Here is a 27,727-nt window from a genome sequence, read left to right on the forward strand (position 1 = left end):
GCACAATATATGCTTACCTAGGATTTGACTTGATTCAACAACAAAGCAGTCGGAGCAATGACAAGCCGAAAACTGTCGAAAGTGTTGAAGTATAGATTTTTTTTTTACGACTGAGGTAGGTAAATTAAATTTCTTGAGACTAAAGTACCGAAAAAAAGGTACCGTTGGGTACCAGTATCGATTCACAGGTACCGGTTCAAATGTGAAAGGTACCCATCCCTAGTATGGATGAAAAAGTATCCTTTTATTGCATGTTTACCGGAAGAAACTCACTGACAATCAATGTTGTTATTAGATCCATAGCTATAATATTTTATATAGGTTTAGCACTGCAAACACCGGAACTTATCCCCATTGAACAGAGCGCTGGCACATAACGGCCTAACGCCCATAGCGACCTCTGGCGCTGAACCTGAGGTCGCTGTGGGCGTATGGCCGTGTGTGCCAGCTGTTTTATGCACGCATAACATAAAATATAGATTTCAAATGTATGCGTCTTGTACTTAATCCACAAGTCTTCTGCATTCAGAGGTTCCTCTAGTCTTTGGACTATAGACGACTGTGTTGTAGCATCTACTGTCCTGACTGACTATAGACCACTGTGTTGTAGCCAGGGGTGCAGTGGTCATGCCACGCGGTACCACGCCGTCCAAGCACTTTTCTGAGCAGGAGTACACGCACGGATGTGCACGCTAGCGCACACAAAAATGCGTTCACATCACAACTTTCACTCAACTTGTCGTCCGTGCGCCAAGTACCAGTACTACTCAGCTTGTATCGCCTAGTCTTTGCATAACAATAGCATAGCAATAGCATAACAAAGAACGAAAAGTGCAAAACCAAAATACAAGCCATGTACCAATTGGTGGGGGTTTGCTTGAGCTGTGGAACCTCTCAGTGTGACAAATGGTCCCGACTGGAAGGATGAGATATTTCTTGTGCTTCAGAAGGAAACTGTCCTTCTGTAAACTGTAAGTTACATTGTTAATTTAGTTTGTATTTACTTTTCTAGTTTAAGTTTAATTCAATTAAAGAAATTGTAACTATAATATTGTATCTACAACTTACATTTAAAACGTTGTTTTTCAACCATATCTGTTGACAATATAATTTCTTTATATATTGAAGGCTACATCCTGCTACCTTTTTCAGCTTCTCTATTTCAAGGCAATATTTACAAAAACTAAAACTAGTAATTTCCTATACAAACACGTTTCCTACTATTTGTGCATAATCATCATCTGTTCTGTGTGCACGCGAGGGAACATGTATGCGCGTCATTTAAACAGAGTACAGGCACTTCTGATATTACGACTGCAGCTATTATATTACGGTTGTAGCCTATTGTCCTGACTGTGACTATAGACCACTGTGTTGTAGAGCCTACTGTCCTGACTGACTATAGACTAGGGGTGGACGGTATGGTCTAAAATTTATATCACGGTATAATTTGAAGCATAGACGGTAACGGTATATATCACGGTATCATCGTTTTTGATAAAAAATAAATTTAATTTTATATTTTTTTTATAAAATATATATATTATATAATTAGACTTGTACTTGTATTATCTGCGAGACATCGCCACCACGCAACAAGCTCCACTGTCTGTGTGTACTCTAGTAGCCTCCAGCTACGGCCAGGATTCCCCGGAGCTGCACCTGGACCTATACTCGAGTAGCCTCGAGCAGAGCTACGGCCAGGATTCTCCGGCGCTGCACCTGGACCCTATTATATTGGTATAACGTTAGCAAGCCCTCAGCTCGAATACGCATCGAATCAGTGTTATAAGACATTGATATCAGGAGCTATCCGGCTAAGCCGGATATATAACGTTAATACAACGCCTCAGTGAATTATTTAGTTCAATGGGACATTTCGTTTTGAACGGTGAACTAACTTGCGTTAACGTGAGCTAACGGCTAACAGGTAGCACACACACGTCTCTCTCTACTAGACTTTGTGGAGCGTTTGTTGATGTCAGGAGCTATCGGTAGCTGGCCGACTAGATACCGTTCGGTTAGACAATCAGGGCTGTACACTGCGATGATATCGTCGCGAATTGCCCCTTTAATTGGCCGTTGCGATTGGTAAATATTATCTGGGGGCGGGCTTGCGAGTAGTGCTTTCAAGCCTTGGATTCGCATTTCACTCCTAAATTATCCAAGGCGTGTGATGACGCGATGACGTCACTCACGCGAGCTGAGCAGTGAGCACTCAGCAGGTATGATCAGCGGGAACAATCGACTGAGCACTCACTCTGATAGACTGGCTGACTGTCTGATTTAGCTATGAAGAAAAGTAAAGTTAGTATTGCTTCATATTTTCGACGCGTTGTTCGACCTCCTATAGTGAGCCGAACTGAACTGAACTCAGACACACGGAGAGAGATGTGGCATCTGCTCCTCCTCCAGCCCTCTCGCACCCGTGGCTGTTGTAAACACTGGGACCTCGGTGAGCCTGCCAGCCGGCTAGCTACTGATAGCTATCAACAAATGCTCCAGTAAGTCTAGTAGTGCATGATAGCATGCGTTAGCTTACTGTTCAAAACGAAACGTCCCATTAACACTTTGGTTGCCTAAGGTTAAATTAATGATATACCATAGATTGCCAGCGCTATTTGTCTATGGAGAAAGTCCCCTTCTTTGCAGGGCTATAACTTTTTAAATTCTATTGCTACATTGCCATTATTAGGGCCCATTCAAAGTCCTATATGTATTGTTCATTGTGTAGCAACGTTAAACTTTTTCATTCACATATTCATAGTAAAGTATGGTCTAATGTATAAGTATGTTTTCATCTCTTTCTGCAGCTTTCTCCAGAACGTGATATATAGCCCCAAATGCATTATATTGATGATGAAATACAGTTTGATGGCAATCAGCGCGATATAAAAAATTCCAACTAGACGTACTTCTAGAAGTTACTACACGTCATCTGATGTTGACCGGATGGGCGAGGGGGCGTTTATAATTCCGTGGGCAGCGTTATACCAATCATCTAATGTGGGTCAAATGTTCATCATAGCAGTTAGTGTCGAACACTGTAATATTACACGCTAAAACTCACCCCAGTCTCCGCGGGCCGTTGGGCGATCAGCGTGGGGTAGACAGTTTTCCATTATGGGATGTTGAAATAGTCGGTCCATTTCCAGGTTGTATAATAATATATAAGTCCAAATCATGTTGTTTTTTCGAGTTATTTGCAGCGATCGATGTTCACTGTGTGAAGACGGAGTCTCTCTAACATTAGCGAGTGCCCGGACCCCATATGGAGTGAGTCCTACCGGGTTAAAGGTTGACATCCGGTTTCGATCTGCCGATCGGCCACCAGATGGCGGTCTTGAACCGCTAGAGGATTGAGAGGAGATCACACTTGTGTCTCAGGCCAGCGGAGGGACATTATGAATCCGATCGCAGATTTTTGAAATATTGATATAAAGACGACGTACAGCGTCCCCCGGCAACTTTAGCATGGCCAGCAAAGACGTCTAAAGACGCCCCCTGGCAGTCAAAGTGTTAACCTGTTCCACCCCACGGCCACGGTACCGACCCCTTTTTGACATTATTATCATATATTAGTATTTTTATGAGTGATGCAATAATTTAACGTTTTTAAAATCAAACGTTTTCAAGTATTATTATCACTACTATGTCACAAATACATGTAGAATGTAAAACGTTAGGTTGGCAATAGTTTAGCAATAGGTTAAAAGTGAGTTTATATCATTTAAAGTTTTTATTTTTCACTCGCGTTTTTGACGCTGAAGCGTAAATGGAAATGTTGAACCATGGGAATTGTAGTTTTTTTGCGGCCATTTTGAAGAGCGCCTCGCCAGCTATCTGCCAGCGTCGGAATTTCTCAAAACTACACTTCCCATGGTCCGCTATGGTCGTTCAAAGTTCGGCATTTGAATGAATCATATCAATAATTGTTATGATTCGCGATAATAAGCTACAAAAGGTAACGTTTTTGACAAATATTGAAACGCAGTCAGTTTCTCCACACTATTGTAATCATGTAGGAATAATTAGATCTGAAATTAGTTACAAAATGATTACACTGTGGGAGAAATAAAAAAGTACAGTCGATTACATTAAATATCTGTATATGTTATTATACATGCCTGGTGATACTATATCCAAATTGAACTCGGCCATTTGAAAGATACTATATGTATATATATAAATGTGCGAATTGGCTATAATAAGGTAATGTATAAGCATATATTCTATATTCTATAATAATATTTCAAATTGCATTGGTCCGGATGGGAGAATTCAGTACTGTATATACAAAACCTTCAATTTTATCATCTTCCCTTTATTAATTTCCTTAGATCTTTTGTACACATGATCTCAAGAGGGTACTGAATTAGCTCAGTGGCAGTTTTTTAAGTTTGGTCATTATTATCATGGTTTTATTCACTGTCAAAGATGAAAAGAAAAATCATAATTCATATTTTCCTTTGTTTCATCAGAATTTAAGCAAGCCTAGTAATAGACACAATATTTCTGACACTGAGAATACATTCATTGAGGTCCATAGATGTTCCTAGATACCAAGAATATGCAAATAGCCCTTGTAGAAGTGGAGCAATATTCCATTTACCATAGGTATACATTTTATGCAGATTTCACCTGGGGTGGAACAGGTTTTAAACTAAATAGTTCAGATAGCTCCGTCCTGATATCAATGTCTTATAACACTGAGTCGATGCGTATTCGAGCTGAGGGCACGCTGAATATAGTCAATAGGGAGCAGCTGCAGCGCCGGAGAATCCTGGCCGTAGCTGGAGGCTACAGTATAGGGCCCAGCTGCAGCTCCGGAGAATCCTGGCCGTAGCTGGAGGCTACTCAGTACACACAGACAGTGGAGCTGGTTGCATATAGCGAGCATTTAGACTTGTTGCGTGGTGGCGATGTCTCGCAGATAATACAAGTATGATTATATAATATATATATTTTATTAAAAAAAAATTATATAAAAACAATCGATATAAATAATGGTAAAATTGTTATTTAAAAATGTGCCCCTAAAAAATATTTTTTGCCCCTAAATTTCTCATTTAGGGGCAAGTGTGCCCCTAGTGAAAAAGCTTAGCGTACAGCCCTGACAATGCCTCATCATGTATTAAACTAAAAGTGAATAGTTGACTGGGTCATTTTGTAACGGTAGCTAAGCTAACGTTAGCTCAGGGAGACGCCGCCGACAGCTGAGCTCCCGTGTCCCGTCCCACTAGACTACAAGATCCGTGTTTACATGCGTGCGGTAGGGGCTGGCACGCCCACTGCGCGAAGCCTCCTAAATAACTTTTTCCAGTTCGCACATATCTATTATCTATGACTAATTCTATCTATTTTTAGGGGCAAATGCGAGTGAAATAGTCGCGCTGTGGTTACATGACGTCATTGGTATTTTAGAGCTGCACTACCGGTTTAGACGGTATAGTCAAAATCCATACCGTAGAGCAAATTCATACCGTTTATACCGTATACCGTTTATACCGTCCACCCCTACTATAGACCACTGTGTTATAGCGCCTACTGTCCTGACTGTGACTATAGACCCTACTGTTGTGGTTGTCGCGCCAGGTAGGGAGGCTGTGTGCTGGAGAGTGCGAATGAGTCTTGTGGCTAGCTTCTGATTGATGGCGAGCTAGCACCCTTTACCCATTACTGCCATACTGTAATTTCCTGTGGCATAAGTTGCAAAAACACACACCTGGTAGGGCTGGGCGATATATCGAGTATACTCGATGTATCGCGGCTTGTTCTACGTGAGATGTAGTAAATTACTATATCGTGAACATCGAGTATATGTTGTCACGTCGCGGCTGATATGAGACTTGCTTTAGTGCAGAGCGTTCCTCTCATTTCATTATAGACAGACCAGCGCCAGGGTTAGAAATTAACATTTTTTTTTCAAGGGCTTTTTTTGCCCCCCTTAATTGATTTTCGGGGGCTTTTTTATTTATTTCGGGGGCACTGAATTTTTATGATAAACGGTAGGGGTGGGACGGTTCACAAAATGGACGGTTTGGTTCGTATCACGATTTTGGGGTCACGGTTTTCAGTTCGATATACGTTAATTTTTATTAAAAAAAAATGTAACACTCAAATCTAAACATGCTTCTCATTTATTAAAAATAAAATAAAAGGTTTACAGTGTTTACAGCCTTAAATAATGTTTGGCACACAAAGACCAAACTGAAAATATATTGTCAAAGTATTAACTTAGTGCAAACAAACAATATGCTCAGCCAACACTAGACTTTCCTTTCTTTAATATAAACACACTAAAAACAATGTCAACCATGTTTAAATTCCCTGATTGTCAGTTCTTAATGGAAAGATTAGTTTTCTGCTTGAAATTATTATGTTTCTGTCTACATTTATTTAGACTAACATTATTTAAATATTGAGTGCAACTGTGGTGGATTACGTTATTCGGTGAGTTGGAACTATCTATGGGTTGGCGCGGGTCCCCACGGACATTTTAGCGTGTGGCACCTTCAGCTCCGGTAACGTTAGGAGGAGTTCATAGATATCTATGGAGTTCATAACATCAACATGCAGTGGGACAGCGGTAATAGTCCCGGTTGGAGTTAGTAAAACACAGTTGTATGTTAGCCTTCTTGGATGTTGAATAAACGCCTATCATTGTCTTTAAACACCCCGCCTCTCAGACTCCCATTTCCTCCTCTGCTACAGTAGCTAGTAGTAGACATTTCATTGACTGTACAGTATTAGCTTGCGGGCTGCGTCGGGCTACCATAGTTAAAACGTGCGTTGTTTTGTACAAACTGCTAACGCTATGGCAAGATGTGTGTATGCCTATGTAATGTTAATGGCTATGTTTTTAAAGTCGTAATGAAGATTGATTTATATTGTGAGTGCCATTTTTACACAAACTGACTAGCACCTGGCTGCAGCTGGACCCTATTGGGCTGCAGTGCTGCTGCTAGAGCTGCCGCGATTACCGCATTACCGCGGTATCGCTGTTACATCACGGCCACCGCAGAGTAGGCTGAATACCGCGTCACCGCTGTTTTTTATAATAATAATAATAAATTACCCTCCTCTCGTTGGGCTTGCGGCTCTGCAGATATACCCTACTCCTCTATCGAGGTTCCAAGCGACCCTATTGGGTACCAGAAAAGTCACGTGAAACATTGCAGACCACTGATTGGTCAGAAGAGAGACGCGTCACACGTTGTAGCGTCATGCAGTGTGTTACCACCAATCGGCAAGCGCGTATTAGGTTTTTACTTCCTGAATGTCAGCTCATCACAACACGGCTAATAACGTTAGCTTTAACTCTCCGCCGGAGTGGACTACCATCGCTCCTCAGGAGTACTAAACGAGACATAATGATTTTACTGTCTGCAACGAATGTTATAATAAAAGCCCTTCGTTCTATACACTTGTCTGATTGAAAACTTTATTAACAGACCGCAGAATGGGACAACTCAGCACGCTCCGAGCAAAGAAAGGAACTGAGATATGAATAGAGTATTGCTTGCCTTGCTATGGTCCGGTAAATACGCTGATGTTATTGAACGTATAACTATATAATGTTAATGCCACAAAACGAATGCCTTTATTATAAAGTAGTAACTTTATAGTAATAATAATAAGAAAGGGTCGGGGGGGTTAGGGGTAACCACCCCTGCCCGCGACACCGAGTGAACTGCGCACGACCAGAGGGGAAACTTCGAATCCGTGTTTCACTTTCAATAACTAATGCGTGCTTGCCGAATCCCAAACAATATTCATGCTGCAAAGTCATCCTCTAAAGATAGACATTTAGACTAGAGGCAGGCTATATGCTATAAAGAGTAGACTACTACTAAAAAAAAAAATTCATTCAAACTTTTTTTTTTTTTTTGTTGTGTGCGTGCGGTAATAACCGCGGCGGTAGGAAATATTTAGCAAATTTGTGCGGTAAGGAAAACATAAATACCGCGGCAGCTCTAGCTGCTGCTGCTGCTGCCGCCTGCAGCCAGTGCAGAACACCGGCTCCGCCAAATGAATTTTTGTATTTGCGCGTCATCTGAACCGTACGATACACAGACGCTCCATTACCGGATGAATATATATATATAATTAGTAAACTGTCGGGGGCATTAAGTGCCCCCCTTAACTGATTTGAGGGCATTTTGTCCATTTTCAAGGGCATTATGCCCCAAGCCCCCGTTAATTTCTAACCCTGACCAGCGCGGACCTTAAATGACATTCAATTGTAATTTCATTACACAGACCAGTGCGGACCTTCAATGACATGCAATGGGATAACGTTAGCTGCTAAGTTAAACCATAATAGGCTAAGCGTTAGCTCTTAGCTGCTAGCTCTTAGCTGCTAGCGTTAGCTCAAAGCGGACTCCACGACACTAGTTCCATTTGTGAGAAAAGGGGGTGGGTAGGCCTGCCGCGATAAGCAATAAATCGATTAATTGCCGCGATAATTAAAATGAATGCAATGATTTTGACGGGCGCGATTAATTGCTATTTGCGCGTTTGTTTTAATGAGGCGGAACCAGTGCCCCTTGTCAGTCACTGTCCGTGTTGGGAGGCGGGCCGCTGGCTTTACTACAGCACAGCACAGGAGCTCCGTGGGGCAACACCACATAGCTTAACTACATTTCTCAATAGTGTTGCTCCTTTTAACCAAGTAGCGTTATTTGTAGTGTAACGTTAGAATAACACAGAATAACGTTAATACAATTACATGCATCATTGTTTACAATGAACGGGTGGGGCTAGTCAAAGGACTGGAGACGGGGACAAGTTAAACATGAATTAATTTATTATAGCAGGTCGTTTTCGAGTCGTGCTGCAGTGCCTACGCACCACAGCTATTCTATTATAATACTGCTTTGACGCTTCCTCCTCATCGTTGATTGCCTGTAGTAGCTGCATCTAACGTTAGTAGCTAACGTTAAAACTAAAAAAACACAACCGGACGAGACAAGTTGTCGGCTAGGATAATCACAACAATACTTCCGGTCCGGTCGGTGGGCTTCAAAATAAAAGTCTTAAACACCGGAAAAGACGGAGCGGTGGGCTTCAAAATAAATGTTTTGGGAAATAAATCTCAAAAAGATTCTCTAACCGGTCGCAATAATATCGCTTATCGCGATATTTTCGGGGGCAATTAATCGCCCAGCAAAATGTGTTATCGTGGCAGGCCTAGGGGTGGGTTATATTGACGACGCTTGACAACAGAGGTTTAAAGATAACATATTTATTGGTTATTCGTTTCTTGCATCCAGTTTCAATCTCCGTGTGTTCAACTTCCTGTGTTTACATTAGAGTGTGACACCATCGCCTACGGCAGCTTATACGCTCAAATCGCAAACGTGTTCTCTCTCTCTCACTCCCTGTGTCCTCTCTCTCCTCTCTCTCTCTCTATTCAATGATTTAAAGTGGCCAAACGTTACAGTATAAATACTAACTGGATAGTTGATGATATAAACATTTCATTTCATTATCTGAAATATTCTAAAATCATTAAGTCTGCTATAAGCCATTATCCCTTTGTGTGTGATTATTATTTTCTCACAGTAGTGTAAATATATATGTGTGTGTGTTTGGCTAAAGTGGATAGAAAACACAGTACTGTGCAAAAGTCTTAGGCACCCAATAGTTTTTATATAAATTGGCTTAGATGTAAATAATTTTTTTTTTATTAGTGTGTCAGTAGACTACTCTTAGTACATTTTCATTTAATTATTTTTTAAAGCATCTTCATGGTTTAATAATGGAAACATATTTTGCAGGGACTTATTATAATCATCATATTGGCTTGACTGTATGCATCAAAGGGTTAAATCAAGCATTTTTAAGTGCTTTCGAGGAAATGTCAACATATCGCGATATATATCGTGTATCGTGATATGGCCAAAAAATATCACGATATCATTTAGAGGCCATATTGCCCAGCCCTAACACCTGGCTCTTTTATTTTTTTGCACCATGAACTAAAAGGCTTGTAATCATACCCCGTTTCACGCTTTTATCTACCTCTGACACATCGGAGCCTTCTTTTAGTATGTGCGCATCCATGCTTATAGCATTACTAGCTAAACGGAAATCAAGTTTCCATGCTCAGATGAGTATCAGAGGTAGATCAACATGTAAGAAATAAGTTTCGTTTGGTTTGGGTTTTGTCCGCTAAAGTAGGCCTAATGCAGGATTTGTGCTGCGACGACCCCCACTTTACCTGCAAATGGGGAGTCTTCTGACTCAAAAAGCAGGGTGGAGTGGGTAGGTCGTTAACCCAATTACCCTCACCTGTGCAGTGCAGAGAGCTGCCTGCACACACAGTATATATGTTTCCCTTGTCTAACCCTTCTGTCTGCTTCTCCCATCTGCTTTCCCCATCAAACAGGACAGGTTGTATCAGCCACCAAGTGAACCAACTTGGGATCCTCTGTCCATTCTGTTATGCACATTTGTTGTTTAATTCGATATAAATAAATAAATAAATTCTTTGTTAAATTGTTATCACGTGTGTCGACTCCCTTTACAGGGCTGTACGCTAAGCTTTTTCACTAGGGGCACACTTGCCCCTAAATGAGAAATTTAGGGGCAAAAAAATTTTTTTAGGGGCAAATTTTTAAATAACAATTTTACCATTATTTATATCGATTGTTTTTGATTTAAAAAAAAATAAAAAAAAATTTAAATCATTTTTTTTTAATAAAATATATATATTATATAATCATACTTGTAGTTGTATTATCTGCGAGACATCGCCACCACGCAACAAGTCAAAATGCTCGCTATATGCAACCAGCTCCACTGTCCGTGTGTACTCGAGTAGCCTCCAGCTACGGCCAGGATTCTCCGGAGCTGCAGCTGGACCCTATACTGTAGCCTCCAGCTACGGCCAGGATTCTCCGGCGCTGCAGCTGGACCCTATTGACTATATTCAGCGTGCCCTCAGCTCGAATACGCATCGACTCAGTGTTATAAGACATTGATATCAGGAGCTATCTGAACTATTTAGTTTAATGGGACGTTTCGTTTTGAACAGTTAGGGTTGGGTACCGTTCACATTTGAACCAGTACCTGGGGATCGATAATGGTATACGACGACAGGGCTTGAGACTAACACCGTCCCGTCGTCCCGGGGGAAATAAAATATGTATTTGGGATGAAGAAAAATCCTCCACGGGGCCGGGACGGGACACAGTCGGGACGAAGAGGATTTATTTTCCACCACTTGGAAAATGTCAACTGCGCCGACTGTCAGTGCGCATATCACTGTCAAACGGTGCGTGTCTTCCGAGTGCTCGCTTTAGTTGACAGTGGCACGAGACCACTGCACGAGACCCGCGGAAATATCAGAATGTTTAATAGAATGTTTAATAAAAGTTGTCGTGGTTCCGGCCATCCTCTAGCCATCCTCTCAGTCAAGGGAGCACTCTCAAACATGCTGCACTATTTGAAGTGTATAACGTTAAACAGAGCAGAAGAAGATGGAATAACAGACACAGACTGACCAACAGGGAACTGCATCCAACCCTAGTACAAAGGCAGGTCTGCGGTGGTGGCTACTGCCACTGCTGGCTCAATGTTCTCGACGGTCACATTTTCATTCGACGGTTCACTAGGAGGTGGAACGCGTCGAAAATATGAAGCAATACTAACTTTACTTTTCTTCATAGGCATAGCTAAATCAGACAGTCAGCCAGTCTATCAGAGTGCTCAATCGATTTCCCCCACTCTCATACCCGAGTGCTCAGCTCGCGTGAGTGGCGTCATCACACGGCTTGGATAATTTAGGAGTGAAATGCGAATGCAAGGCTTGAAATCCCTACTCGCAAGCCCGCCCCCAAATATTATTTACCAATCGCAACGGCCAATTAAGGGGCAATTTGTGACGAGCTCGTCGCACTGTACAGCCCTGCTTTATATGATAACCTCTGGTGCGTCATAGTGCACATGTGTTTTCTGACAGCGCCTAATGATGTGAATTTCTGCTACTGGATCTACCTGCTTGTTCATCGTCTATGTATGCTGAAGGTCAATCAGACACAGTTTAAAAGAATAAAAGTGATTAAATCTATTACTTTTGTCCTGTAACATTTATATGTTACGGTGGTGTGGTGGGTAACACTGTCGCCTCACAGCAAGAAGGTCCAGGGTTCGATTCCCGCTTGGGGACCAGGTTTCCATGATGCCAGGTAGGGGTGGACGGTATAAACGGTATGAATTTGCTCTACGGTATGGATTTTGACTATACCGTGTAACCGGTAGAGCAGCTCTAAAATAGCAATGACGTCATTTAACCACAGCGCGACTATTTCACTCGCATTTGCCCCTAAAAATAGATAGAATTAGTCATAGATAATAGATATGTGCAAACTGTAAAAAGTTATTTAGGAGGCTTCGCGCAGTGGGCGTGTCAACGTGCAATTGTCATTTCATAATAAACGCATATCACCGCAGCCAGGGGAGGAAACTAACTTTTTGGCTTACCAGCCAACTGGCGGGTATCTGATTTTTTTTACCAGCCAAATAGATTTTTTACCAGACAAAAAAAATCGCTAATTGTGATAATTACTTCTTTGTACGTCTTCGTCTAAATTGATTTTCAATCATAGTAAATTAATCACACTGTCTCTACTCTTCAAAATATTACATCATTAAATCACATATTAACATGAAAGAGGGAACTATTCTGGACTGGGTTGGGCTGAACTGGGCAGTGAAAGATGCTGGGTTGGGCTGGTCTAGGTTATACTGAATGATGAATTGAAAATGGGGGACCCTGATGTAAACAAGACGAAAGTCTTTCTCTGGTCTGCATCCCCTTAACAATTGCATGTATTGAGCCGTACTGTACTGTACCCATTCTGCAATCTGTTAAATAAAGTTTTCATTCATCACAGCTCAACTACTAGGAATGTGTGTCTGACTCTTAAGTGCAGGAAATATTCATCAGAAAGGGGGGACATGATGGAGGGAATGGAAAGAGCAGGTTTGACAGGAGCAGGGTTGAAGGGATTGATTGATTGAAAAGTTTATTAACAGATTGCAGAATGGGTACAGTACAGTTCAATACATACAATTGTTAAGGGGATGCAGACCAGAGAAAGACTTTCGTCTTGTTTACATCAGGGTCCCCCATTTTCAATTCATCATAACATATTGGAGTGTGGAGGAAGTGGACAAGGCATTAAGCAAACAGGACTGAAATGGGGGACCCTGATGTAAACAAGACTAAAGTCCTTCTCTGGTCTGCATCCCCTTAACAATTGTGTGTATTGAGCTGTACTGTATTGTACCCATTCTGCAATCTGTTAATAAAGTTTTCAATCAATCAATCAATACTGGGTTGGGCAGTGAAAGAACCAAGCATTTCACTGTAATGTAATAGCTAAATAAAACAACTTGAACTTGACTTGTTACATTTGCACTCTGGTTGTATGCCAAATGTATTCTGGTTGTACTGTACTTGTGCTGTAAGATGACAATACATTGGAACCGAATCGACAACGCTAGGGGTTCAGCGGGTGTATTCTGAATGCCAAATATGACAACATCACCGTTGTGAAGGGCATATGGGCGAGTGGTGATATGCTGGGAAACCCGGTAATAATAAAATGTCACTCGGCTGCATTTAAGCAAAGCCGCTCAGTATAGTCCACTATGTTGAATGCGCGTTATGGTAGCTTGTTACATGCTAGGTAGCTAGCCGGCTAATGTTGTTGACTTGTCATTCTCATCCGACTCGAAGGAGACGCGTCGCGTGCTGTTGTTCGCCCCCATGTCAGACCGCACCGATATCCGAAAGCGACGACTCTACATGCAATTATTTTCATCCTCTCATGTGTTTTTGTAAGTTTGTCTACGTTGTCAAGCCGGCTGCCGGTGGCAGGAGTTTGTAGGTCTGCGCGCAGTCAGTGGTCTGTCCACTTCCCCTAGATGGGCGGCATCTTCTAGAAAACGAGTGTTCATTGGAGGAGCTTAGAGCGCATCTGTACAACGATGATGTTCATTGGTTATGGTCTGATTATTATGTGGCGCAAATGGGAGGAATCAAGGGGGGAGTCAGAGTTCGGGTTGTGTCAGTGAGCGAATCAGCAGATTGCAGAATGATTTTTTTGTTTTGTTTTGTAATTACTAGTACTCGCCAGACTGGCGAGTGCTCTTCATGAATTACTCGCCAAACGTAAAAAATACTCGCAATTGGCGAGTAAAGTGGCCTAATTTCCTCCCCTGACCGCAGCAAGTTTCAATTTCAGTTCCTGGCATTTTTAACCAGTGGAGAAAGGTAAGAGATTTCCCTATCGTTTTTCTTATATGAATTATTCTACGTTAATAAAACATACCTGGTGATCAACTACAGTTTGCTGTGAACATTATGATGTGTGTAGTGTTCTGACGGCTGGGCCGCGCGGCGTCTCTACTTTTCGTAGCTCCATTTCTGCAGACCCCTCTCTGATTGGTTGAGCGAAGACCCTCTCTTGGTTTAGCTCGTCACGCGGTAAAAGGCGGATGTAATGTTATCATTATCAAGAAGATAAAAAGAAATGTACTACCAGATTCGCGTATAACGTTATTTCGCGTGACTTCGCGGTTTATTCATAACGTTATGCACATTTCACAACACAGCCAGCTGTCAGAAACTGTACATTGTAACGTTATTTCGCGGTTTATTCACATAACGTTATTTCACGTTACAAGTTCAACACAGCCCAGCTGTCAGAAACTGTACATTGAGGGGGGTTGAATCACTGTTTAGTGTTTACACTCCCCACTTACTGTAACTGTACCATGACGCACTCCCCACTTACTGTAACTGTACCATGACATGACTCCCCCACCTCATCTCATGCACCTTGTTGTGTATCCTGTTTATTTTTCCTCATTATTATATTCAGAGTTAATTATATTGTTTACACTGTCTTTCTTCTATTATAACCCTGCCCATTTGATGTTCCCAAATCATATTCAGAAAGTATCACAGAGACTTCTATTGACCAAGGAATTAGTTATTATTAGTAAGACACAACATTTCCGTAGCAATCCGACATTGACCACCAGACTCTCTCTTAAGGCATTAACTGGGTTAATTATTATTGGTTTTTAATGACAAACCAATTACATAATCCAACATATGTGTAAAGGCACACACAACATATTCCAGTTAACGGTATATTTTTTTAATGATTCGTTATGGCGTAATCAATACTTCCATGCGTATAAATTGCGTTCGCGACCTCCATGTTTTGGGGGTATTCATGAGAAAACTCGGATCCGGGATTTGGCTTGCATCCGTCGGGCAAGAACTGTGGGTTTTCAGCCTCTCTCTCTGGAGCTTAACGGAGTTTCGATTCCTGGCTAGAGGCGCTTGTCGCGGCTCATGCGCATGCGCGCGGCCAATCAGAGAGGGGTCTGCAGAAATGGAGCTCAACCAATCAGAGAGGGGTCTGCAGAAATGGAGCTACGAAAAGTAGAGACGCGGCAGCGCGAGCTGGATGCTGGATTTTGCGAGAAGCATATGCAGCTGCAGAGCCGCAGAGTAGGGGCGCTATCAGGTCCGGTCACAGCAGCGTTTCCGTTAGCCGGTAATTACCGGTATTTGACTGGCAAAATCTGTTGAAGTCCGACAAATTTAATCTCTCCGGTCATAGTGTCCGGTGAAAATAGTTCCCTCTGGGCACAGTTTGATTATTTGAATTGTATTTGGATGGGCTGGAGTTGGGTGGCCTATGCGATGAACGAAACAATCATTGCGTTTGTTGTCGTTGCTTCGCTCAGCGAGAGCTTGCTGCTGGATTTGCGGAAGGCATGCAGCTGCAGACCCACAGAACCCACCAGCTTTGCTGGCACAGTGCGGTCCCCAGACCTGGAAAGCTGCTCTGCGGGTCTGCAGCTGGATGCTTCTTGCAAACTAACTGCGGCGCTCGCGCTGATATTGTTGGACCGGCTGCTTGGTGGAGCAACGATGAAACGAATGTAATGAATCGTTCGTCGCATGGGCTATTTAATTTTGGCCTGTTTTGGTACGGTTCGGGTGGTCAAGTTGTGCTTGGAGGGAGTTGTTTTCACCGGACATTATGACCAGCACCAAGTCGTTGGGACTAGGTGGAGATATACATCACGCAAACCCACGATAATGTTGCCGTCTCTCTGCCAAATTTCTCAGTTCTTCGCTTGATATAATTAATACAAATGTCCAATATAACGGAATTCGTTAGCTCATAAATGTGATTATAACAGACTGCTGTTTATTAATGTCGGGCCGACTGCCCACAGACACAGGTCTATTTGATTTAAAGTCGGCAGCAGCACGGAGTCTCTGGACTTATTTTATTTGGAATATAATGACTGTATACGCAAAAGTAGCCTAGCTTTAAGTTAAAATATTATAAATCTACATGCCTTGAGGATGTCATTCTTTATATAGCCTGTTGTTTTTAAGCTCAATAAACTCTGACCGGAATTTCTCTCATTTGACCGGTAGATAAAAATCTACCGGACCCTGAGACCGGCAACAATTTTTTCTAACGGAAACCCTGGGTCACAGGCCCGCTCAACAGCGCCCCCCACCCAACGGCTGAATTGCCAATGCAATACTCCAATTCAGCCATTGGCAATTCAGCCGTTGGGTGGGGGGGGCGCTGTTGAGCGGGCCTGTGACCGGACCTGAAAGCGCCCCTACTCTGCGGCTCTGCAGTTGCATACTATTGGGATTTGTTGGGACCAGCACGGAGTCTCGACCAGCGTTTCCGTTAGCCGGTAATTACCGGTATTTGACCGCCAAAATCTGTTTAAGTCCGACATATTTAATATCTCCGGTCTTAATGTCCGGTGAAAATAATTCCCTGAGTCTAAGCACAATTTGATTATTTGAATTGTATTAAAATAGGCTAAAATTAAATAGCCTATGCGATGAACGAAACGATCATTACATTTGTTTCCTCGTTGCTTCTAATAATGACAACGACGTCGTCAGCGAGAGCTTAGTGCTGGGTGTGCGAGTGCATGTGAAGCTGCAGAGCCAGAGAGGCAACAGCACAATGCAGTATTCCAGCAGTACTCCAATTCAGCCATTTTCAGCCAATGTTGGGTGGGGGGCGCTGCTGTGCGGTTCCCAGAAAAGAGCCAATAACAGCTAAATCAGCTTCTCTGCAGCGCCATACTCTTTGCAAATAAGTCGTTGCGAGGTGGAGAGAGTCGTCACGCAAACCACGATAATGTTGCCGTCTCTCTGCTTTCTCAGTTCTTCGCTTGATATAATTAATACAAATGTCCAATATAACGGAATTCGTTAGCTCATAAAAATGTGATTATAACAGACTGCTGTTTAGTGTCGGACCGACTGCCCACAGATACGCGGTCTATTTTATTTCAAGTCAGCAGCAGCACGGAGTATCGAGGGACTTATTTTATTTGGAATATATTAATTAATGACTGTATACGCAAAAGTAGCCTAGTTTTAAGTAATAATATTATAAATCTACATGCCTTGAGGATGACATTCTTTATATAGCCTGCCTATCAATTGTTTTAAAACTCAATAAACTATGACCGGAATTAATCTCATTTGTCCGGTAGATTGAAATCTTGCAGGTCACGGAGACCGGCAACAATTTTTTCTAACGGAAACCCTGGTCTCGACTCTGGACTTATTTTATTTGGAATATAATGACTGTATACGCAAAAGTAGCCTAGTTTTAAGTTAAAATATTATAAATCTACATGCCTTGAGGATATCATTTATATAGCCTGCCTATCAGGCAAAAAAATTATTCTAACGGAAACACTGATACCGTGATATACACCGTTACCGTCTATGCTTCAAATTATACTGCGATATAAATTTTAGACCATACCGTCCACCACTAATGCCAGGTACTCAGGTGGGGTATCTCCCCAGGCCTTTCTGTGTAGAGTTTGCATGTTCTCCCCGTGCTCGCAAGGGTTTCCCCCCCCCCCCCGATAAGATAAACCCAATGGAAAAACATGCACAACAGATCGCTAACGCTGTGGCGTCCTTGACGAAGACGGACAGGAGCACTTGGATTGGTCCCCGGGGGCGCGGCTCACGTTGACGCCCTATCTGCTCCCGGCTGCCCATGGGGGGAAGGACAACGGGATGGGAAAAGTGCAGAGAGACATTTCATTGGCGACTCAGTGCATATGTGTGTGTGTTCCTGTGGGTCGCCCATCTCGTGTGCGTGTTAAACTGCATGACAAATAAAGACTTCTAGTCTTCTAATCTAACAATTAGAATGTAGCGTATATCAGCCTATGATTTATGGTAAAGTCAATCCTGTGGGGGCGCGTCATATAAAAAACATCTCCCGACTGAAATTTCAGGCAAAGTCATATTCTTATTTTAACCTCCACTGTATATTTGTATTTAATAGCGTTAGCTAAAAGGAAGAGACAACCCGTATCAGGGTCTGACAGCACTACAATTACATTTTCATATCATAATATCATAACAGGCTGAGACTCACCGGTAGAGCCGTCGCCTAACCCTTCGATAAGCTTTGTGGTCCGGGCATAAATGTGTCCATAAATCCATTTTGTTAGATCCAACACTGTCTGAATGTATCTTGCGATTATTATACATTTCCGACGAACTATTAGCGTAATCCCGTCTCTTGAGTCGCTGCGTCCATTATTCTTCGTCAATATCAGTCCACTAGATGCAACAGTACTGTATATGTACCTGTAAGTCATATATGTTATGATGAATTGAAAATGGGGGACCCTGATGTAAACAAGACGAAAGTCTCTCTGGTCTGCATCCCCTTAACATTCTCAGTCCTTGCCCCACAATGGTGGAATGAACTACCCATCCCAGTTAGGACAGCCGAATCCCGTCCAATCTTTCGCCGTCGACTAAAGACTCACTTCTTCAACCATTATCTGAAATGATTTATTAAAAAAAAAAAAAAAAAAAAAAAAAAAAATCTAACCCCGACTAACTTTAATGTCATGCACTTGTCCTAATAAACTAACCTACACTGTAACACGCAACACTTTGATGAACATTGTTACTCAGCTGATAGAGTTATACCCTTCTTGCTGTCTTGTCGCACAGAACTTGTAAGTCGCTTTGGATAAAAGCGTCAGCTAAATGACTAAATGTAAATGTAACATTGTGTGTATTGAGCTGTACTGTATTGTACCCAATCTGCAATCTGTTAATACAATTTATCAATCAATCAATAGGAGGTGTGTGGAGAATGCCTTCAATGGAAAGAAGGGCTCCCCTTCTGCGACTGAAGCAACATACCTGTAGGTGGTTAGAGGGGTTGAGGTTAAGGCCAGTCACCAGGTCTGTGTGGCCCTGCAGATCATGGATGCATTCTTCTGTCGAAGTGCTGAATACCTTCACACCTTCCCCAGAGGCACACAACAGGAATCTGCCACAAACATATCAACAGATGTATTACACCACAGCTTCAGAATACAAGAGTTTAATATTCCTCCGGGAAGGTAACGTTACAGGGTCCCTAGATGTTATTAACAAGCTAAATTGATAAGACGGAGCAAGTCAACAGTGCCTGGAAAACAACACAACGTTGGCTAGCTAGCAACTGATTTAGCTGGATAATCAGTATCCAATCCTCAAATTTAAGCAAGCATTCCTTGCTACAGTATTTGTACAATTATACACCTAATGAAAAACACACATACCTTGAATCGTGAGTAACTATAGGCGCCCTAAAGTTTATTTTGCTGCCACCTCGGTGAACCACGCGGATTTCACCGTGCTCCACCATGTTTTCAGAATATAAACTATGACCTTTCAACCCTGACCTTCCTTCTTCGTCTTCTTCTCCTTCTTCATTGGGGTTGGGAGTTAACGGCAGCTCGCATCATTGGTTTTGCATTACCGCCATCTTCTGGAGGTAGTTAACTCCTACAGTGTCCATTTTCAATCCACTATTCTTGTGCGATGCTGGTGCGATATCGCCATCTAGCCTCTCTAACTGGAAATAGGAAATATAATAATAATCATTTATTGAGAACATTTAGGAAAAAAATCTTTGGGGAACCATAGATGGAGATGGAAATGAGAACTTGTTTCAAGTGTTCCCTCTTGCAGCACTCATGGGCCATTCACAGAGAACAATCAAGTAAATAGCCTATATACATTTCACATCAATCCAAAAAATTATAATATGAAACAACTCACACACAGTATAATTATAGTGGGAAAGATCCATCATTATTCCAGTTCCAAAAAAACCTTGTTCAACTGAAAATAATGATTATAGACATGTGGCTCTGACAGTATGGGGTAGAACACATGGAAGCATACTACAAGAACCTAGGCGTCCACAAAGACGACTTCAAACTGGAAATGGTAACTACAGATGAGGTACTCAAAAAACTGAGCGCCCTCCAACCGAATAAGGCCACTGGCCATGACAACATCCCCTCCAAATTCCTCAGAGACTCAGCAGCCGCCATCACCCCAGTCATCACACACATAATAAACCTCTCCATAAAACAGGGATGAATGAATGAATGAAAACTTTATTTAACAGATTGCAGAATGGGTACAATACAGTATGGCTCAATACATACAATTGTTAAGGGGATGCAGACCTGAGAAAGATGTTTGTCTTGTTTCCATCAGGGTCCCCCATTTTCAATTCATATAGACATTTATGACATACACAACATACATGACATTTATGGCATAGGAACATATAGGTATTTAGTACTGATACATTTGTGACAAACGGTATTCAAATATACAGTACTGTTACCCCTAGATCCTGACAGAGTATATACATGCGGTGGGGAGGAGACTGTCTATTAGGAGGTGGTGGGGGTTTTGGGCATTTATGGTGGCCAGTTTCGGATTGCAGCCTCTCGTAGGTTCTCTTTAAGAGCGGGGATTCACATTCCTTTACAGCTTTGGGTAGGGCGTTCCACATTGTTGTGGCATAATTGCGAAACGTGTTTAGTCCCTTGTTTGAGCCGAATCTGGGTTTAACATGATTTGTTGAGCTTCCTCTGGTGTAGTGGTTGTGGTATTCACTGACCTTTGGGAAGTATTTTGACATGTACATGGGCACCCCGGTCGTATAGTGTATCTTGTAGACCAGGCCCATTGCAAGTTGCTGTACTCTGTCGTCTACTCTAAGCCATCCTAAGTTGTCAAAGTGGGCAGGGGTGAGGTGGGTTCTGGGGTTCAGGTCAAGTAGCAGTCTGACACGTCCCCAAGGACTTCAAAATTGCGAGAGTAACACCCCGGCACAAAAAGGGCAGCAAATTAGACCCAGGCAACTACCGCCCTGTTTCTGTCCTTACATCCATCTTGAAAGTCATGGAAAAAATAGTATACGAACAGGTCGAAAAGTAGCTACCTTGCGGAAAAAAATCGAATCTACGAATTCCAATCTGGCTTCAGAACATCCCACTCCACTGACACATGCCTTCTCTATTTGAACGACCACATCAAACAAGAGGTGGACGCGGGCAAATACTGCGGCATGGTCATGCTGGACCTACAAAAGGCATTTGACACTGTCAATCACACCATTCTGAGTGACAAGCTAAAAGCAATTGGTTTTGATAGTCTATCAGTGAGCTGGATACAATCCTACCTGGAGGGGAGAGAACAGATGGTGGAGGTAAACGGTACCCTATCCCCCCCCCCCCCTCCCAGTGAGCTGTGGTGTTCGACAAGGAAGCATACCAGGACCGCTACTCTTCCTAATTTATGCAAATGACATGTCGTCAGCTTGTGACTGCAACTTGTTCCTGTTTGCGGACGACTCAGCCCTGCTGGTCTCTGACAAGAACAAGTTACAGGTTGAACAAACCCTAAGCTCGGAACTAGGCAAAATCTGCATATGGCTCGCCGATAACAAACTATCATTACACATGGGCAAAACAGAGTCCATTCTCTTCGGTTCAAATAACAAACTCAGCAAGACCGACGGCTTCTCAGTTACAGTGGGAGACAATATTGTCACAAGGAAAGATGAAATTACCTACCTGGGTTCCATCCTAGAGGCTAATCTTTCCTGTGATAAAATGGCATCCAATGTAATAAAAAAAGTCAACCAACGAACTCGATTCTTGTACCGGATCTCCTCTCTGGTAAACAAGAATACCCTGAAGACTCTGGCAGGAGCACTCATTCAAGGGTACTACGACTATGCTTGCATCTCATGGTACCAAAGCACCTCAAAGGCACTAAAAAACAAATTACAAACATCTCAAAACAAACTAGTCAGACTACTGCTTGACCTGACTCCTAGAACCCACCTCACCCCTGCCCACTTTGACAACCTAGGATGGCTTAGAGTAGACGACAGAGTACAGCAACTTGCAATGGGCCTGGTCTACAAGATACACTACACGACCAAGGTACCCATGTACATGTCAAAATACTTCCCAAAGGTCAGTGAATACCACAACCACTACACCAGAGGAAGCTCAACAAATCATGTTAAACCCAGATTCGGCTCAAACAAGGGACTAAACACGTTTTGCAATTATGCCACATCAATGTGGAACGCCCTACTCAAAGCTGTAAAGGAATGTGAATCACTACCCACTTTCAAAAACACTCTCAAAGAACACCTACGGGAGACTGCAATTCGAAACTGGCCCCTACAAATGTCCTAACCCAGTTGTACAGTAAATGACCAAGTATGGCTTTGTCAGTATTCCAATGTACAGTGTACAGTGTCCCCCACCCACCCACCCCCTACTCAACCCCCCCCCCCCCCCCACCTCCAATGTACAGTCCCCCCCCCCCCCCCCCCCCACCCACCCAACCCCACCCCACCTACCCAACCTCCCCCTATGTACAGTTTCTACGACAAATGTATATACACTCTTTTTCTGGACACTTTTTGTATCACAAACAGTACTGTATTTGCAAATCTGGTATGTCATCAATGTATAGATGTAGCAGTACTGTCTATCTGTATGTCGTGTGTGTCATATATGTTATGATGAATTGAAAATGGGGGACCCTGATGTAAACAAGACGAAAGTCTTTCTCTGGTCTGCATCCCCTTAACAATGGACCTATCTCAAACCCTGCCCTCTTTTCTTGATCCTCCAATCACAACTGTTGCTTACCTCGGACAAACAGTATGTATTGAGCTGTACTGTACTGTACCCATTCTGAAATCTGTTAATAAACTTTTCAATCAATCACTTGATGAAATGCAAGGTACTAGATCCATTCCAATTTGCTTACAGGCAGGGCAGGGCACGGATGATGCCATCACACAGTTGACTACAAAAACACTTGGAAGACCCCAAGGCCTATGCTCGCCTGCTATTTGTTGATTTTAGCTCCGCTTTTAATACTAATCCAGAAATGGAAACAATAATTGTCATTCCAGACCAATCAGCACAGGTGCCCCACAGGGTTGTGTCAGTTCACCAGTTTTTTTCACCAGTTCTTTTCACATTATACACAAATGAGTACAAGCAGCCACCAGAGGAACCACATTTAACCTTCTGTAGTGTGGTAGTGAAAGGGTTAACCCTTTGTCATGTGGCAGTGAAATGGTTAACCTTCTGTATTGTCGCAGTGAAAGGGTTAACCATTTGGTAGTGTGGTAGTGAAAGGGTTAAAGTGTTCAGATGACACTGCTGTCCTCAACCTACTGCACAAAGACATCGGCCCTTCAGCTTAGTTCATGACGTGTATTTCTAATCGTATAGTGGATCTCTTTCTAGTACCTCGGCTGTTGTACTCACACGTTCTGTTCAATTGTCTTACAAATGATTTGGAGTCGGAGCCAGGCGCTAAGGTACAAAGACAGTCTGGCCGTCGTTTATTGGAAGATCCAAACAGCTTAAAGTTCTTGTCAACTTTTCCTATTCTATAACAGCATCTGCAGCACGTCTCGATTGGATAGGTTTTCAGCGCGGGTGAGGTTTTCTCAAGATGCTTTCTCCGTTCGTCCAGGTGGTCTGCTCCTGGTCTCCGTGCGTGTCTCTCATGTCTCAGATCTGTGGTAAATATAGGGACTAGACAACCCATCCCCCATTGATCGAGTCCCTGAGATGTGATGTCACATGCCAAGGACTCCAATGTGATTGGCTTACCACTCTAGGAGACTGTCTTCCTCTCCAAATAAGGAGGTGAAGTAACTTATTTCGGGCCGTTTTTCAAAGACTACACAGTTATTGTTTGATCAAAATATATGAGTGAATACTTTTGTTTAACAGATTGCAGAATGGTTATAACACAGCACAAGCACACAACTTTGCCAAAGGGATTTAGATTAGCAAAATCCCTCTTTGAAAAGTTTACATCAGGATCACCCATTTTCAATTCATAGTATTTAGCATTTTTACTAAATGAACACACACTACTTTGCTAAATGCTTTGAGAAGCTAGTAAAGGGCTACATCTGCTCCTCCCTCCCCATCAACATGGACCCCCTGCAATTTGCATACCGCCCCAACAGGTCCACGGAGGACGCCATATCCCATGTGCTGCACACAGCAGCATCACACCTGGACAAGAGGCAGGGGAACTATGTGAGAATGCTATTCATCGACTACAGCTCGGCATTCAATACCATAGTCCCCTCCATACTCATAGCCAAGCTCAGGGACCTGGGCTTGGGCTATGACCTCTGCCAGTGGGTCTTGGACTTCCTGACTGGCAGACCCCAGGTGGTGAGAGCAGGCAACTGCACCTCCTCATCCATCACCCTCAACATAGGGGCCCCCCAGGGCTGTGTTCTGAGTCCCCTCCTCTACTCCCTGTACACACACGACTGTGTGGCTCAGCGGAGTAGCAATACAATCGTCAAATTTGCTGACGACACAGTGGTGGTGGGCCTGATCTCTGCCAACGACGAGAGGGCCTACCTGGAAGAGGTCAAGGTCCTGGCGGGATGGTGCCAGGAAAACAGCCTCTCCCTGAACGTCAGCAAAACAAAGGAGATGATTGTGGACTTCAGGAGGACGGGGGTCAAGGACTACAGCCCCCTCAGCATCGACGGGGCACCGGTTGAGAGAGTCAACAGCTTCAAGTACCTCGGAGCCCACATATCCGAGGACTTGACATGGACCATACACATTAACAGTGTGGTGAAGAAGGCACGACAACGCCTCTACTTCCTCAGGCGCCTAAGGAAGTTCCAAGTCAGCCAGAAGATCCTTAAGAACTTCTACTCATGTACAATAGAGAGCATCTTGACCGGCAACATCACCTCCTGGTTTGGGAATAGCACTGCAAAAGACCAAAGCAGACTACAAAGAGTGACACGTTCAGCCGAACGCACAATTGGAGGGGGGCTCCCCACCCTCCAGAACATTTACTACAAGCGTTGCAAGGGGAAGGCTAAGAGAATTATTAAGGACTCGAGCCACCCGAACAACTGCCTCTTTGAACTGCTGCCGTCAGGCAAGCGATACAGGAGTCCCAAGGCGAGCACAGAAAGACTCAGAAGTAGCTTCTATCCCCAGGCCATCAGGCTGCTAAACGAACAATGAATGAACACTACACAACAACAACCACCAAACACACATAGCACACACATCCACATGCACACACTCACTTTAAACAAACACACTGTAGCACCCACTACACACACTTTATAGCACACACCCACTTTAAACAAACACACTGTAGCACCCACTCCCCACACTTTATATTTATGGATGAAGGATTGCACTACAACTCGTACACATTACTGTAAATTGTACCTAAAATTGTACCTCATCCCATTTCTGCTTTGCACTAGATAGTACTGTACATTAGTACACTGCATAGTATTGTGTATTGTATATTATATGGTAACTCAGAACATTGTACATATGTCTATACCGAACAACTGTGACCTCATTTTCTTCTTCTAAATTCATGCTATATTATGTTATTATGTTATTTGATACTATCTTGTCTAGCACAGTCTCTGGAGCGTAACAGTAAGAAGCATTTTGTATGAAAGTATTCTGTACTTCTGTATGACAACTATTAAAGAACTTGAACTTGAACTTGAATGCTTTTTACTGTTACATTCCAGATTGTGCTAGACTATCTAAATCTTATAGTATAATTCAGATTTAGATCATTGTGGCCACAGTTTCCTTATATAATGTTTGATGCAAAACTCCATTATCTAATTAATGTATTAGGAGAAAGGATAACAGTTTGTTTTAATCTTACTTTGTCTTATTTTAAGTTCTAAATCCTGTGTTATTTAATTTAGTCTCTCGCTGGTAATGGTCTTTAACTATTATTCCTAAATTAACTAGAATTCTATTTCTTTAACAATGATATGTTTTCTCCAATTTTGAGAGGAACCTATGTGGTGTTTCCCTTTAGCAGTGATCAATTAGTCTCCTTTTTAGTGTCATTGTGCTTGTACTTTCTTGATTTGTTCTCTACTTTATCTTTTAATTAATAATTCTTTATAGTTTTTGGAGTTTAGTCTTTTGCTTCCTAATCTAAATACTTAATCTCTACACAGCTGCGTTTCTGCTATTTCCTCTTACGGCCCTGCTGACGGCCCTAAACGCCCTCTGACCTTCCTGTCTGTTGGTTCTTGTTAAGTAATGTGACCAGAAGGTTCAAACTGTAACAGGGGGGAAGGTTTGCACAAATGCTCTGGTCTATCTTTGAACTGATCACCCACAACCTTCAGTTTTATCATTAGCATATAGTGGAGGGACTTAGTTTATGACTTTAGCAAACCACTTTGTTGGATGTCACCAGAATGTCTGCCCCTCGTCCCAAGTCTATTATTAACCAGCCAGGGTATTTTACTGTTTGCACACTGAATCCTATTTTCCTTTGAGATGCTGTCTCTTAAATTCATTACTTAGCACTATTGTACATTTTTGATTCAATTAATTTACGACAATCCCTTCTCTGAGGGGTCTACCCTCATTATGTAACCAGTAAATTTCCAAAATCAAAAATGATATAATTTCCATAAAATATAAACAATTTTTCAAAATTTTCAAAAATTCAAAAAATCCAAAATTTCACTTACCTCTTCTTCTTGCACAGTTATACACATTATCAGTTATTATTATGACATCCAGTCTAGGTCCGTCTCTCTATGCAAAGAGATGATCGTACCATTCTCAGTTTCTTTTTGTTTACGACTATATTTATCCATGTCCTTACTTACCACCTGTGTCTATTTGTGTAATGGCCTCTGCAAGAAAAGATTCTACTTTCACAAAAATAGAAGACTAACATTTCTAATAAAACCCCCCGAAGGAGACTTAAACCATAAACATATAAAAACTAAATTTCTCCTTCGCAAAAGACCTTCTGAGGTCTATTTCCTCTTAGCTGCAATTCTACCAGTTATCCTCACTGAAACCTCTGAGGTCTATTAATAACCCTTTTTGGCCGTCTCTCTTTCGTTGCAGTTGCGCTAATCGCTCTCTCCTCCAACGTCCTTGGTTCCGCTGTTGGTACTCCGCCAAAATCCACAGAGGAAAAATCATCATTTTCCAATTCCAATTCATGATCTCCTCTGTCTGGTTCCTGCAAAAATCCTTCATTTCCCCTAGAGGGACCATCATGTTCGCCTCGGTCTGGTTCCCCATAATCGTCTTCATTCTCCCCTTCGTCGTGCCTTTCCTCCTGTTCTTGATCAATGAACAGGGGTTCGGATTCCAATTCTTGCCCATCTTGCAGGGCTTTTACGCAATGCGAAAGGTGAAACCACATTGAAGATCCTTTTACCTGTAGCGCTCTTTCCGTAGCTCTTACGACCTCGTACGGTCC

The 27,727-nt window shown here is 42.5% G+C and overlaps 1 protein-coding gene across 1 annotated transcript in view; it reads right to left on the minus strand.

Moving 5' to 3' along the window:
- Positions 1 to 19,763, minus strand: part of wdr75 (WD repeat domain 75) — a 144,703-nt gene extending 124,940 nt beyond the window's left edge. Inside the window, exons 1-2 of the mRNA XM_084309515.1 lie at positions 19,675 to 19,763; positions 19,271 to 19,400 (exon numbers count right to left, since the gene is read on the minus strand). Coding sequence (XP_084165641.1) covers positions 19,271 to 19,400; positions 19,675 to 19,760 — 216 coding nt within the window. The 5' untranslated portion in view covers positions 19,761 to 19,763. The remainder of the gene's footprint in view (positions 1 to 19,270; positions 19,401 to 19,674) is intronic.
- Positions 19,764 to 27,727: the final 7,964 nt, after the last annotated feature.

This window comes from Notolepis coatsorum (assembly GCF_963971535.1).
Source record: "Notolepis coatsorum genome assembly, chromosome: 3".
Taxonomy (NCBI): domain Eukaryota; kingdom Metazoa; phylum Chordata; class Actinopteri; order Aulopiformes; family Paralepididae; genus Notolepis; species Notolepis coatsorum.